The sequence below is a fragment of the Neoarius graeffei genome, chromosome 12 (genome assembly GCF_027579695.1).
Source record: "Neoarius graeffei isolate fNeoGra1 chromosome 12, fNeoGra1.pri, whole genome shotgun sequence".
Lineage (NCBI taxonomy): Eukaryota > Metazoa > Chordata > Actinopteri > Siluriformes > Ariidae > Neoarius > Neoarius graeffei.
This window is the reverse complement of record NC_083580.1, coordinates 70,273,741-70,288,759: the sequence shown is the minus strand read 5'-3', so window position 1 is coordinate 70,288,759 and position 15,019 is coordinate 70,273,741. Positions and strand designations below refer to the sequence as shown.

The 15,019-nt window shown below is 43.6% G+C and overlaps 1 protein-coding gene across 2 annotated transcripts; it reads left to right on the top strand.

The window, feature by feature from the left end:
• Positions 1-5,033: 5,033 nt before the first annotated feature.
• slc3a2b (solute carrier family 3 member 2b) lies at positions 5,034-13,216 on the top strand. Of its 2 annotated transcripts, none has more exons than XM_060936336.1 (9): positions 5,034-5,124; positions 5,648-5,881; positions 6,000-6,190; positions 9,347-9,520; positions 9,628-9,722; positions 9,820-9,959; positions 11,803-12,109; positions 12,195-12,251; positions 12,525-13,216. In XM_060936336.1, exons 2-9 carry the CDS (start codon positions 5,673-5,675, stop codon positions 12,873-12,875), a joined length of 1,524 nt encoding a protein of 507 aa, XP_060792319.1. In that variant the 5' UTR covers positions 5,034-5,124; positions 5,648-5,672; the 3' UTR covers positions 12,876-13,216. The 2 variants fall into 2 exon arrangements, with proteins under 2 accessions (XP_060792319.1, XP_060792318.1); XM_060936335.1 differs by having other exon boundaries at positions 6,000-6,196.
• The last annotated feature ends 1,803 nt before the right edge of the window (positions 13,217-15,019 follow it).

Genomic DNA, 15,019 nt, shown 5'->3' with positions numbered 1-15,019 from the left:
TTGTTCACTGCTAAGAAAATCAATGGAATGTAAAGCAGATTTTTCAACAGGACCGGGCAGGGAAAGTAAATAAAAATCACACTTAACACCTCATCTATTTTGCATTGAAAAGCAATCTTTTCATGATTAGATTATTTCACCAGGGCAGCACGGTGGTGTAGTGGTTAGCGCTGTCGCCTCACAGCAAGAAGGTCCTGGGTTCGAGCCCTGGGTCCGGCGAGGGCCTTTCTGTGTGGAGTCTGCATGTTCTCCCCGTGTCCGCGTGGGTTTCCTCCGGGTGCTCCGGTTTCCCCCACAGTCCAAAGACATGCAGGTTAGGTTAACTGGTGACTCTAAATTGACCGTAGGTGTGAGTGTGAATGGTTGTCTGTGTCTATGTGTCAGCCCTGTGATGACCTGGCGACTTGTCCAGGGTGTACCCCGCCTTTCGCCCATAGTCAGCTGGGATAGGCTCCAGCTTGCCTGCGACCCTGTAGAAGGATAAAGCGGCTAGAGATAACGAGATGAGATGAGATTATTTCACCAGTTGATCAAAAGAAACAGAAAATAAATGCTCCCTGCAACGAGACCGTGTTGAAGAAAGCAGTTTCACTGCTTCTGGATTAATTTTTAATTTTGCGATCACACATTTACATGAGGCGGCACGGTGGTGTAGTGGTTAGCGCTGTCGCTTCACAGCAAGAAGGTCCTGGGTTTGAGCCCCGTGGTCGGCGAGGGCCTTTCTGTGCAGAGTTTGCATGTTCTCCCCGTGTCCGCATGGGTTTCCTCCGGGTGCTCCGGTTTCCCCCACAGTCCAAAGACATGCAGGTTAGGTTAACTGGTGACTCTAAATTGGCCGTAGGTGTGAATGTGAGTGTGAATGGTTGTCTGTGGTGGGGTTTACATTAGACCGTATCAGCGGATCATCAGATTAACGTTTTTAAAACGATTAGCGTGCACACAGCAACACCAATACACGATTCGCGTGCACATAGCAACACCAATACACGGATACGCTCGGCTCCGCAGGCATCCTGCACTCCAAATCACTCCGCCCTGAACAGCGAGTGCCCTCTGGAGGGTGCGCACTCCGGCCCTGCGCAGCTCACAGAGCGCGCGAGTGAAGCGCACGAGCAGTGATTCGGGACTGAGCCGCTGTGTGTGTGATCCCAGCGCATATCACTTACCACTTGCAAGTGGAAGGATGGCAAGCCGAAAGACAATCATAACTACACAATGGGCAGTATTTGCATCAGTATTTGCAGTATTTTCATACTTTTATACTCTTTAATGAAAGGTGATACAAGGCGGAAGTCCGCGCCGTTTTTCAGCAGTCGCGTCACATGACCAACGCCAGCGAATCAGGAAGGTGGATGTCACAGTGACGTTGTCCAATGACGACGCCAGCTAGAGCTCAGCACAGCGTATCCGCGTATTCTCAATGTTTACACAGCACCGGATCAGACACGATCTGGATTGAATACGTGGACCCTGGCGGATTCCCGTTTCCTGGCGTTTCCAGGCATTTTAATGTAAACGGACAGTGCATCCGCGAAGAAAACGAGACAGATACGGTCTAATGTAAACTTGGCCTGTGTCTATGTGTCAGCCCTGCGATAACCTAGCAACTTGTCCAGGATGTACCCCGCCTTTTGCCTGTAGTCAGCTGGGATAGGCTCCAGCTTGATAAACAGGATAAGCGGCTACAGATAATGGATGGATGGACTTCTAAGTTATCGACTCGGGTGGTACAAAAACATTTTAGAGTTCCAAACGTTTGTTCGTTTTCCAGCACAAAATTAAATGTTACAGAAAAAAAAAATGTGTGTATCTGAGCAGCATATTCCATAAAAGAGCAGTTTTCAGATTAAAAAAGAAAACATAATGAAGGCTGCTGGGTTTTGGTGCAAAATTAAGAAGCAAGTGGGACAGTCAAAGTGTCCAGAAGAACCGTGGCTGGTTCTGGAAGATGTTCAGTAAAACCTACAGCTCAGTTCCTTATACGTAAAACTGCACTCGTACCTGAGACGACTATTTTTTTTTTAAAGCAAAGGGTCGTCTCATACCAAATATTGACTTTGTTTATTGACATTTATTAGTTTGTTATTCTTTATAGGATTTTTTTTAATGTAGTAACATTTAATTTCATTATTTTTGAAGGCATCTTGATAAACATTACTTCAGTCACACCCATGTTTGCTGCAGAATTGAAATGAATTCGAAGCCAAACTATAAAGTGAGGCTGTTATGGCCTGTTTTCTAATTCACCTATTTAAAATCTGCAGTTGTTTACCACTAAGAATGAAATTTAATCCCTAACAGCATCAGATTTGTTTGGTACTTGTTTGTGTGCAGAAGTGTGACTGGAGGGGGGTCTCCTAATGCAGACACTTTTAAGGTGGACTTGATTTTTTTTTTCTGAACTCAGAATCAGAATCATGTTTATTCCAAGTTTATTGACACATGCAAGGAATTTGTTTCAGAATGTTGGTGTCTTTCAACGATACAGAAAAGGGAAAAAAAGGTATATGCATTATAATAAAAATGTACATGTAATGTACAACATAGACATTACACAATATACAATACTATGCAAAAATCTTAAACACGTAATGAAATGCTGGAGACCAAAAATGGCTTAAAATTAATGAAAAGAAATGTTTCAACATTAAAAAAAAATACTATAAACAGCAGTAAGCCATAATAAATGAAACAAAAGTCAATATTTGGTATGAGACGACCCTTTGCAAGGGCGGCACGGTGGTGTAGTGGTTAGCGCTGTCGCCTCAAGGCAAGGCAAGTTTATTTATATAGCACATTTCATACACAATGGCAGTTCAATGTGCTTTACAGAAGTAAAAACAGTAAACAATAGAGAAATAAAATTACATAAAATAATTTTATTTTTATTCTAAAACAATTAATTTAAAGAATTAAAAGAAAATAATAAGAATTAAACAATAGTAGAAATAAAATAATAAAATGAAGTAGGCGGCGGCACGGTGGTGTAGTGGTTAGCGCTGTCGCCTCACAGCAAGAAGGTCCTGGGTTCGAGCCCCGTGGCCGGCGAGGGCCTTTCTGTGCGGAGTTTGCATGTTCTCCCCGTGTCCGTGTGGGTTTCCTCCGGGTGCTCCGGTTTCCCCCACAGTCCAAAGACATGCAGGTTAGGTTAACTGGTGACTCTAAATTGACCGTAGGTGTGAATGTGAGTGTGAATGGTTGTCTGTGTCTATGTGTCAGCCCTGTGATGACCTGGCGACTTGTCCAGGGTGTACCCCGCCTTTCGCCCGTAGTCAGCTGGGATAGGCTCCAGCTTGCCTGCGACCCTGTAGAAGGATAAAGCGGCTAGAGATAATGAGATGAGATGAGAAAATGAAGTAGAAATAGGAGGAGAAAAAAAAGAAACCAGCAGAATAGAATAAAGAATAAAATAGAATAAAGTTAAAATTAAAGTCAATTTAAAACATGCAGAGAAAGTAAAGATTATAAAAAAAGAAGACAATATTAATTATTTAACAGAAAGCATCTGAGAACAGCTTGGTCTTTAACCTAGATTTAAAACTGCCAACAGCAGGAGCATTTTTAATGTCCTCTGGCAGTTGGTTCCATAGCTGTACTGCATAGTAGCTAAAAGCTGCTTCACCACACTTTGTTTTAACAACTGGTTTTAATAGTAAATTTTTCTGTTTTGATTATAAGAAAAATGTACATGTAATGTACAACATAGACATTACACAATATACAATACTATGCAAAAATCTTAAACACGTAATGAAATGCTGGAGACCAAAAATGGCTTAAAATTAATGAAAAGAAATGTTTCAACATTTTAAAAAAATACTATAAACAGCAGTAAGCCATAATAAATGAAACAAAATACCTCTTTCTTGCCTCACAGCAAGAAGGTCCGGGTTCGAGCCCCGTGGCTGGCGAGGGCCTTTCTGTGCGGAGTTTGCATGTTCTCCCCGTGTCCGCGTGGGTTTCCTCCGGGTGCTCCGGTTTCCCCCACAGTCCAAAGACATGCAGGTTAGGTTAACTGGTGACTCTAAATTGACCGTAGGTGTGAATGTGAGTGTGAATGGTTGTCTGTGTGTCAGCCCTGTGATGACCTGGCGACTTGTCCAGGGTGTACCCCGCCTTTCGCCCGTAGTCAGCTGGGATAGGCTCACCCTGTAGAACAGGATAAAGCGGCTAGAGATAATGAGATGAGATGAGTTGTAGAAGATCATCTCATCAAAAATCTGAGATAAACTGGATCCACCTTTGTGTATTTTTGAGCTCATGGAAACTAGACTGTATGCAAACTTTAAAAAAAAAGGCAAAATAACACAAAAATTGGTAAACTATATATATCTAGTCGACTTTATAGTCGATTTTATTTTACTATTTTCTAAATGTGCAGTACTTTTATAATGTGCAATACCACACTCCATAATGTGAAACGCGACACATTCACCTCAGGTTCTGCACACCTTACACACAGTACATATACACCTCAAGTCTGTGCACCTTACCTTACCTTGCAATAATTCATAACGTGTAATATTTTATCTTATAATGTGACTCTCTCGTGCAACAATTTATAATGTGACTGTCTCTGTGCAATACTTTATATGTGCAATACCTCACTCCATAATGTATAACACAACACATACACCTCAGACTGTGCACCTTACACCCCTTACACCCCCCCTTTGTTTTCCCCCCTTCCTCTCTCTCTCTCTCTCTCTCTCTCTACATGCTGTTTGCACTGTTATTGGAGATGCTTTAATCTCATTGTACATGTCACAATAAAGGCATTCTATTCTATTCTATTCATGTGTATTGTACATGTGTATAGTGACAATAAAGGCATTCTATTCTATTCTATTCTATTCTATTCATGTGTATTGTACATGTGTACTCATTGTACATGTGTATAGTGACAATAAAGGCATTCTATTCTATTCTATTCTATTCTATCTGAAAGCAACTCTGCACCAGGTTTGAATTATGGGACCACCTTAAATATGTGGGCGTGGTTTGTTTGAGCCCTTCCCTTGATATAAAGCCTGAGTATCAGAGGAGGACAGGAATAGTGTGGGTTGTGCCATTTTGAAGACGGTGTAATCATTGTTCGACTTCTTTGTCTTCAGTATATCGGCGGTAAATATCTTTATGCATGCTTTGTCATTATAACTGGGGAAAAAAATATTTACAAACCGATATTTATTTACCACAGTAGGTTGTTATGCGTTTTGGGCTGAATTGAGTTGTTTAAAATGTCTGTGTGGTATAATAATTACACTGTTAAATAACTTTATTCGCGGAATTTGGTTATTATTTCAGACTTCTGTGATATTTGTGTAAATACTGTGTTTATTGGGATGAAAGAGAACCGGCCTGAACCAGTTTTCCAGCTTAACGCGGTGCGCACGACATCTTGTTTTTTGTTTTATAGATATAATTAATATCATATACGTTTAATTTTTATCTCACCTCTTCTTCTTTTTCTTAAAAAAAAAAAAAAGGAAAAAAATTCTGAATGACCTGACTGACTAGTGTTCCGGGTGACGTCACACTGCCGGTAACACTGATGCAATATGACTGACTGGTTGCGCGTGGAGGAAACGTGGTGTATGATGTAATCATCTTTCTTTCTTTCTTTCTTTCTTTCTTTCTTTCATAGGTTTTGATCAAAGAAAGCAGCCGAGATGTCCAAATATACTGAGGTTGATATGAAGGATGTGGAGCTGAATGAGGGAAATCCAGAAAGGCAGCCTGTTGCTGCTGCCAATGGTGATGCCAGCTCAGGTTTGTTATCCGAAAATGGCATCACGAAGATCAAGATTGCTGACGAGAAGGAATCCAAATTCACCGGACTGTCCAAGGAGGAGCTGTTAAAAGTCGCTGGAACTCCAGGGTATGGCTGCTTTACCGTACATGTTTCTCCCAACCATTCATTACATTTCCTTTCCTTGATACTCCTTCAGGTTTTGTGTCGGATCGAGATCATTTTGATCTGTTTGATGTCTGTCTAGGTGGGTGCGAGCCCGATGGGCGCTCCTTGTTCTGTTCTGGCTTGGTTGGCTTGGCATGCTCGCTGGTGCCATCGCTCTCATCATACAGGCACCTCGGTGCAAGCCGCTTCCTGAGCTGAACTGGTGGGATTTAGGGCCCCTGTACCAGATTGGAGACGTTAATGCGTTTGCCGGACCTGCTGGCCTTAAAAGTAAGGGCATCTCATCTCTAGCCGCTTTATCCTGTTCTACAAGGCAAGCTGGAGCCTATCCCAGCTGACTACGGGTGAAAGGCGGGGTACACCCTGGACAAGTCGCCAGGTCATCACAGGGCCGACACATAGGTGGGGTTTACATTAGACCGTATCAGCGGATCATCAGATTAACGTTTTTAAAACGATTAGCGTGCACACAGCAACACCAATACACGATTCGCGTGCACACAGCAACACCAATACACGGATACGCTCGGCTCCGCAGGCATCCTGCGCTCCAAATCACTCCGCCCTGAACAGCGAGTGCCCTCTGGAGGGTGCGCACTCCGGCCCTGCGCAGCTCACAGAGCGCGCGAGTGAAGTGCACAAGCAGTGATTCGGGACTGAGCCGCTGTGTGTGTGATCCCAGCGCATATCACTTACCACTTGCAAGTGGAAGGATGGCAAGCCTAAAGACAATCATAACTACACAATGGGCAGTATTTGCATCAGTATTTGCAGTATTTTCATACTTTTATACTCTTTAATGAAAGGTGATACAAGGCGGAAGTCCGCGCCGTTTTTCAGCAGTCACGTCACATGACCAACGCCAGCAAATCAGGAAGGTGGATGTCACAGTGACGTTGTCCAATGACGACGCCAGCTAGAGCTCAGCACAGCGTATCCGCGTATTCTCAATGTTTACCCAGCACCGGACCAGACACTATCTGGATTGAATACGTGGACCCTGGCGGATTCCCGTTTCCAGGCGTTTTAATGTAAACGGACAGTGCATCCGCGAAGAAAACGAGACAGATACGGTCTAATGTAAACTTGGCCTTAGACACAGACAACCATTCACACTCACATTCACACCTACGGTCAATTTAGAGTCACCAGTTAACCTAACCTGCATGTCTTTGGACTTTGGGGCTCGAACCCAGACCTTCTTGCTGTGAGGCGACAGCGCTAACCACTACACCACCGTGCTGCCTGTAAGGGTACTTATTTTATTCAATTTGAATGCAGCTAGACTAATTTGGGGCAGGCAACACTTATGAGCACATGATCGAATTTCCTGTTTTTCTGAGCTCTTACACACACTGCCCTGGGTTTACACTTCTTCTTTTAAAATGTTTTGTGAAAGCATGACTAGCTTGACATGCAGTGTCAAGCTTATTTAATCTTCATTCAGGATTTTTTCTGCGTTCATGTCCAAGTGGGAACGTAGACGTTTCCAACTTCCCAGTATGAAAGATTCGTTTGAATAGCTATGACGCTTGTAATTCTCACTCAGATTTTTTTCGAGCAACTCCGACTTCTCGGAGTTGCGATTCTGTGACGTCACTTCAACATGGCAGTGTTCATAGTGGAAAAATAAAAACGAGTAACTTTTTTTTTTTTTTTTATGGCCTTTTGAGTTTGTTTATATTGGATTTACTAAATACTGGGGTGATACTTTGATAATTGCATTATTAATTTGCTTTCTGCAAGATTTACATATAAAATAACTACATCATGAAGAATTAAAGCCCCTCCTTCACAGATGAGTGAAAATATTGAATAAATTTCCTCTTTTTGATTGCTTGGGTTAAAAATGCCAAGTTATGATGACTGAATCGATTATTCATTTAAATATGAATAATATGATACATTTTGGGTATTTGATATGGCGAAATAGGACACAATGGAAAAATCAAGAACATACTGGAAAGATGAGAATAACAGCGACTGTACCGGCTGAAGGTCGCGCGGGTCTCTGCTGTGGCGCGTGAGCAACGGGACATCACTACCGCACCGGACGGAGTGAGGGTGGGGCAAAATGACTGGCTGTAGATTCTATCAAAGGTTCGATCTAAATCGACCATGGTTGCAAAATATTGGCCAAAAATACGCAAGCACTACGAAATATGAAAGTAAGATGAAAAAGAAACATTCTATTGCCTTATACTGCAAGACTAAAACAAAATAAAACTGTCAAAACTCTCCTTTTCAGTGATGACGTCCGAACAGATCACCCGCGTAACAGAAAGACCGCAAATGGAAGCACGATCGAGTTCGAACTGTTGGAGTGGAAAATTCCATTCTACACATGCAGATTGTTAATGTGTGTCCTTCCCCGCACACAAACAACACGCTACGGTAAAAAATAGACCACAACTCATTTTATAGCTCAGAAATTCATACAAGACCAGCTACCATCGTAACATATTCTGTAAGAAACATATTCTATACCTAACTTTCACCTTTCGTTTTAAAAAATAAAATCACAGATTTATAGCTAAGTTTTTATATGGCGTAGTGATTTTAAGTTCCTACTTTTGGTGAGGTAGTGACCTCGACCCTGAGGCTTTCCGTTTAGATCAAAACACACGATCGTATTGGTTTTGGGTCTGCGGAAAATGGAGTTACAACGGTGATGAAATATTTTGCATGATGTTTTATTACGGTTATGATTATTCTGTGAGCGCACCAATCCTTAGGTGTATAAAGTTACAACTTAAACTACAATTAGTGATAACTGTAGACTTTTCAGTGGACTGCAACCTTCTAAGGGAACGCGATGTAGTCAACCATTTATCATGTCCCAGATCAAGCTGCCATTTTTCCACAAATTTGCGGAATTTTTGCCAAATTCTGAATATTCACGTCAAAGATTTAGTTTTATCATTTTATTTCAAATTAAAACCAACATCACCATTCAAGGGCGGCACAGTGGTGTAGTGGTTAGCGCTGTCGCCTCACAGCAAGAAGGTCCGGGTTTGAGCCCTGTGGCCAGCGAGGGCCTTTCTGTGCGGAGTTTGCATGTTCTCCCCGTGTCCGCGTGGGTTTCCTCCGGGTGCTCCGGTTTCCCCCACAGTCCAAAGACATGCAGGTTAGGTTAACTGGTGACTCTAAATTGACCGTAGGTGTGAATGTGAGTGTGAATGGTTGTGTGTCTATGTGTCAGCCCTGTGATGACCTGGCGACTTGTCCAGGGTGTACCCCGCCTTTCGCCCGTAGTCAGCTGGGATAGGCTCCAGCTTGCCTGCGACCCTGTAGGACAGGATAAAGCGGCTAGAGATAATGAGATGAGATGAGGATTTGGGCTGTGTTGTAAATGGTGTAAGCAATATGTGCTATGCACCTTGAGAAAGGAGCTAAATTGAATTCCTCAATGCTGCCTCTCCTCAGATTTGGGGGCGAAGATTGGTGCTTTGGGACAACTGAAGGTGAAGGGTCTGATTGTTGGTCCCATTCATGTATCCACTGCTGATCAGTTTGACGACCTGAATTTGACGGAGATTGCCCCTTCTGCTGGCAGTCTTTCTGATCTGGAGACTTTTATTAATGCAGCGCACAAGAAAGGTGAGTTTTTAATTTGTGCACTACTGAATAATGTTAAGTGCTGCTATACAATGAAATACTTTCTGCATAATCTAGTACTACTGCAATGCTCATATGCCTTTGCTTAGGTATGTCCGTGGTTTTGGATCTGACCCCGAACTACAAAGGATCCGAGCCATGGTTCTCCAACGCTTCACTGACCGATGTGGCAGAAGCTGTCAGGGTATGAATGATTAGCACTTGTGCCATGAACGTTTTCTTATTGTTCCTCAAAATTTCAAAACGGTGGTTGGTAATCTTGGCGATCGTTTTGCTTTCAGGCTGCCACTGATCACTGGCTAGACAAAGGCGTTGATGGTATCCTGCTATATGGTTTTGAGCATGTTGCCAAAGTTGTACCATTGGTTTGGGATAGCATAAGGGAGACTGTCAGTAATCACACCGAAGAGGACAAGAAAAAGTAAGCACAAATCACCACATTCCATTGCTCTAACTTTAGCAAAGATGTCTTTAGCTGCTGAGCACTGCGTTATCCATGATTACATGGGAGAATTATTTTGTCATGAAAATGCTAAATATTTGCCAGCATCACATTTCTTCACACAAAGCCTCACACTTGCGTGAGCCCAGTGTACTATTGCAGTGCCAATCTTGGAATTTTGGGCAGGCATATTAAATGCATGTGGGTGGTTTTTTTTTTTTTTTTTTTTTTTTTTTTTTAACTTACTGTTTAGCGTGAATCAGTCCAGTGTTGTAGTCGAGTCACTAAACCTTGAGTCAGAGTCCAGTCTCGAGTCCCCAGTGTTCAAGTCCAAGTCATTAAAGAAAATTTCGAGTCGAGTCTGAGGCCCTGTTTACATTAGACCGTATCAGCGGATCATCAGATTAACGTTTTTAAAACGATTCGCGTGCACACAGCAACGCCAATACACGGATACGCTAATCACATGACTAATTAGACGGCACATCACATGATCCCAGTGCATATCGGGCATGCGCAAGTCACTCACCACTTGTAAGTGGAAGGATGGCAAGCGAACACCTTCTCCAGCAGATAAACACACCTGGCTGTGATGTTCATGTTCTCACTGAGTTTAAGCGCCTGAAGGAGGTTGAAATGTGTAAATAAACCTCAGTGCAGCTCAGCGCTTCCTCCTGCGCTCCAAATCACTCCGCCCTGAACAGCAAGTGCCCTCTGGAGGGTGCGCAGCTCACAGAGCGCGCGAGTGAAGCGCACGAGCAGTGATTCGGGACTGAGCCGCTGTGTGTGTGTGATCCCAACGCCAGCGAATCAGGAAGGTGGATGTCACAGTGACGTTGTCCAATGACGACGTCAGCTAGAGCTCAGCACAGCGTATCCGCGTATCCTCAATGTTTACACAGCACCGGACCAGACACGAACTGGATTGAATACGTGGGCTCTGGCGGATTCCTGTTTCCCGGCGTTTTAATGTGAACGGACGGCGCATCCGCGAAGAAAACGAGACCGATACGGTCTAATGTAAACTTGGCCTGAGATCAAGACGCCAACTGGACCATTTGATGGTGGCTGTTTCTGCCTTTATGTGAAACCGTCTCTGCTACTGTGTTGGACTAACGTTACTGCTTGACTGCTGCATTTTAGTTAATAGGCTACAGATAGAGCGTGTTCATTGCTTAGCAAGCCCCACCCACTATCAGCAGGGCAAATGACATGAGCGGGTTAACACTAGCTAGTTCATCGGTCAGCAAGCAAACCCCGCTATGAACATAGCAGGTCACTTGCCAAATGATTGAAGTTCGAGGTTGTCCCAGTCGTCTCCTTGAAAGTTCTTTTATATATGGAACATTATAGCAGTGCCCCCCAACTACTGCACGAGAAGTCTGTATAAGCAAAGCGGACAATCCGAGGGACGTTCTCTCCCAGGCATTTTAGCGCCATTACTGTTAGCTTGTTCCTGAATATGACGTATGAACAGGTGAACGTGCATTCTTTTGCACAAAATTAGTGCAAAAATTAATTTAGATATGAAATATCTTATGCCAAATTATGGCATGTTACAAAAAAAGGAGAAAATCCGAGTCCTCGTCTCCAATTTGAGTCTGAGTGCAGTTAATGCATGAGTCCGAATCATCAGTGCTCAAGTCCAAGTCAAGTCGCGAGTCCTTAAAATTAGGGCACGAGTCAGACTTGAGTACTCCAAGCCTGAAGCAGGCAAATCTTTAATGCTTGCAGTGCTTCACCTGGTGGTGGAAACGTTGAGCTCGATATTAGGAAAAGCTGTTTATTCTTTTCTGAAATCTGTGTTTTGTTCTGATTGAAGGGTTTTAATTGGAGTTACCGAGGCCACGTCTCCTGATGATGTGAACGTCCTATTGAATCAGACTGGTGTGGATTTGCTCCTTTCTGACGTCCTGAGAAACAAATCTGGCGACGCGGTTGAGCAGGTTGTGGAGAATCTCTACTCTCAGAACGGGATCCAACTGGCTTGGAACCTGGGTCACCGTGTCAAGGGACACCTGGCCACCATGGTAGATTCTATGGCTGTCAAGTTGCACCAGCTGCTGCTTCTTACCTTGCCTGGAACTCCTGTCTTCAACTATGGTGATGAAATTGGTCTAAAGGATGAGGTAAGGATATGTGGTGTGGGTGTTTGAGAAATGGCGATCTGGATTGAAGGGCACTGTTTAATGACTTGATTCCTTCTTGTTTTAGAATACAGTATATCCAGTGATGATTTGGGACTCTTCAGACACAAACGAGACTGAGAAGGTAATGAAAATGACTAGCTTGCAGAATCACTTGGGTAAAATACATACCGAAAAAAAGACACAAATTTTTAAAATGAATTGGCTAGCCCATTGGGCAGGTAAATACTTCAATGTGATCTAGTCTAAAGTTGGGAATTATAAAGTAATACAGACTGGTAAAATGGCTAGGCTGCCATTTAGCTTGTAATCTTCTCTAAAAACCTTAACTAAAAATGGTAAGCTCTGACTCTCCTCTTCCTAAACGTGTATATTTTTTTCCCCCTCTGCTTTGCAGTCTCAGGTAGAACAGAGGAACTCTCTGCGCACTTTCTTCAGGGATGTGAGTGACGAGAGAGTGAAGAGCCGCTCCCTTCTGCATGGAGATTATATTCTTCTGTCCAGCACCGCCAGTACTCTCGCATACTTGCGCTCATGGGACCAGAGTGACTGTTACATAGCTGCATTCAACTGGAATCCTACTGATAAAGACACTCTGCAGCTGCGCCACGAATTGCTTCCTGACAAAGCCACAGTTGTAGTTAGTACTAATGAAGAAAAAATGGCCCATGCCCAGTCCATTAATTTGTTGGAATTCGAATTGGAGCCACAACAGGCTGTTCTGCTTAAATTCCCTCATGTTGCATAAACAGAAGCGCACATGTACGCTAAAACGTGGTTGTTCTGTACTGTTACATTTTATGAAATCCTGTTAGTCATTGTGCTAAAAATGTAAAGAATTTGGTCGTAAACTTGAAATACACTCATGCAAGTATGCATGAAACAAAGCCCTTTAGGTCAAGACCAACGGTTTTATGAGGTTTTTTTTTCCCCTACTTTGTTTTAAAACATTCCAGGTTTCAGCCTATTTAAAGGTTTAGTGTGTGCAATGCAATTTGTATGTGAAACGTTACTGATTTTGAACTGACGGAAAACCCCAAAACCCTGTGCAAAATGGTGTTTAAAATAAAAATGGAACAGCATTCATGATATCTGCCTGATGTGTTTTGTTTTTGATTCCCCCCCCCGAAAAGAGTAACTGAATCATGATTGAATCCTAAAGCACTCACCAGTAATACGTTTGTGGTTAGATATAAAGTGTGGATCTGTACAGGAAGGGGCAGAGCAGGCTATACTTCCTGAGGAGGCTGCGGTCTTTTAACATCTGCAGGAAACTCCTGTGGCTGTTCTATCAGTCCGTGGTCACCAGTGTCCTGTTTTACACTGTGGTGTGCTGGGGGGGAGCACATCCAAGTTGGACAAACTGATCAGGCAGGTCGGCTCTGTGGTCAGCATGAAGCTGGACTCTCTGGTGACGGTGGCAGAGAAGAGGACTATGGACAAACTACTGAACATCATGGACGATGCCAGTCACCCTCTGCACCCTGTCATCAGCAACCAGAGGAGCCTGTGCAGTGACAGAATGCTCCTTCCCAAGTGCAGGACTAACAGACTCAAACTCCTTTGTTCCTCATGCCATCAGACTGTACAAGTCCTCTCTGGGGGGAGGAGAGGTAATGAACCCAGAACCTTCTTGCTGTGAGGCGACAGTGCTAACCACTACACCACTGTCCCACCCAGATTGGAAGTCCATGTGGGTGTATATGAGTTATATGGAAAACTTTCCCTGTTTAAGCATCCATCCATTATCTGTAGCCTTTTATCCTGTCCTACAGGGTTGCAGGCAAGCTGGAGCCTATCCCAGCTGACGAGAGGCAGGGTACACCCTGGACAAATCGCCAGATTATCGCAGGGCTGACACAGACAACCATTAACACTTGCATTCACACCTACGGTCAATTTAGAGCCACCAATTAGCCTAACCTGCATGTCTTTAGACTGTGGAGGAAACCCATGCAGACATGGGGAGAGCATGCAAACTCCACACAGAAAGGCCCTCGTTGGCTGCTGGGCTCGAACCCAGGACCTCCTTGCTGTGAGGCGACAGTGCTAACCACTACACCACTGTGTCACCCGGATTGGAAGTCCATGTGGGTATATATATATATATATATATATATATATATATGGGTTATATGGAAAACTTTCCCTGTTTAAGCAATGGGGACAAATTATGGTGCCTGTTTCGAGGGATGAAAAGATACTTTTATAATTGGAGACTTGATTGCGTTTTGAATTATTATGGAACGTCAGATACTCAGGGATACCTGATTATCTGACGTTCCATAATAATTCAAAATGGAACGAAGAGGAATGAAGGTGAGCAGTAGCAAAACAGAATCCATGTGCATCAATGAGAATGGGGAAGAGAGTGTAGTGAAGATGCAAGGAGCAGACGTAAAGAAAGTTGGTGAATTCAAGTACCTGGGGTCAACTGTGCAGGAAAATGGGGGCTGCGATAGTGAGGTGAGAAAGAGAGTGCAGGCAGGGTGGAGCAGTTGGAGAAGGATTTCAGGAGTCATTTGTGATCGGAAAGTTCCAGCAAAAGTGAAAGGTAAGATGTAGAAGACAGTAGTGAGACCAGCTGTGATGTATGGACTGGAGTCCTCTTAACAAAGAGACAGAAGGCAAAGTTGGAGGTGGCGGAGTTGAGGATGTTAAGGTTTGCGATGGGAGGTTGGACAGGATAAGGAACGAGCGCATCAGAGGGACAGCACATGTGGAGAGCTTGGGAAGGAAGCTAAGAGAGATGAGACTGAGATGGTATGGGCACATCCTGAGAAGAGATGCAGAGCATGTGGGAAGGAGAACATTGAGGATGGAGCTGCCAGGCACACGAAAACGAGGAAGGCCAAAGAGGAGATACATGGATGTGGTGAAAGAGGACATGAA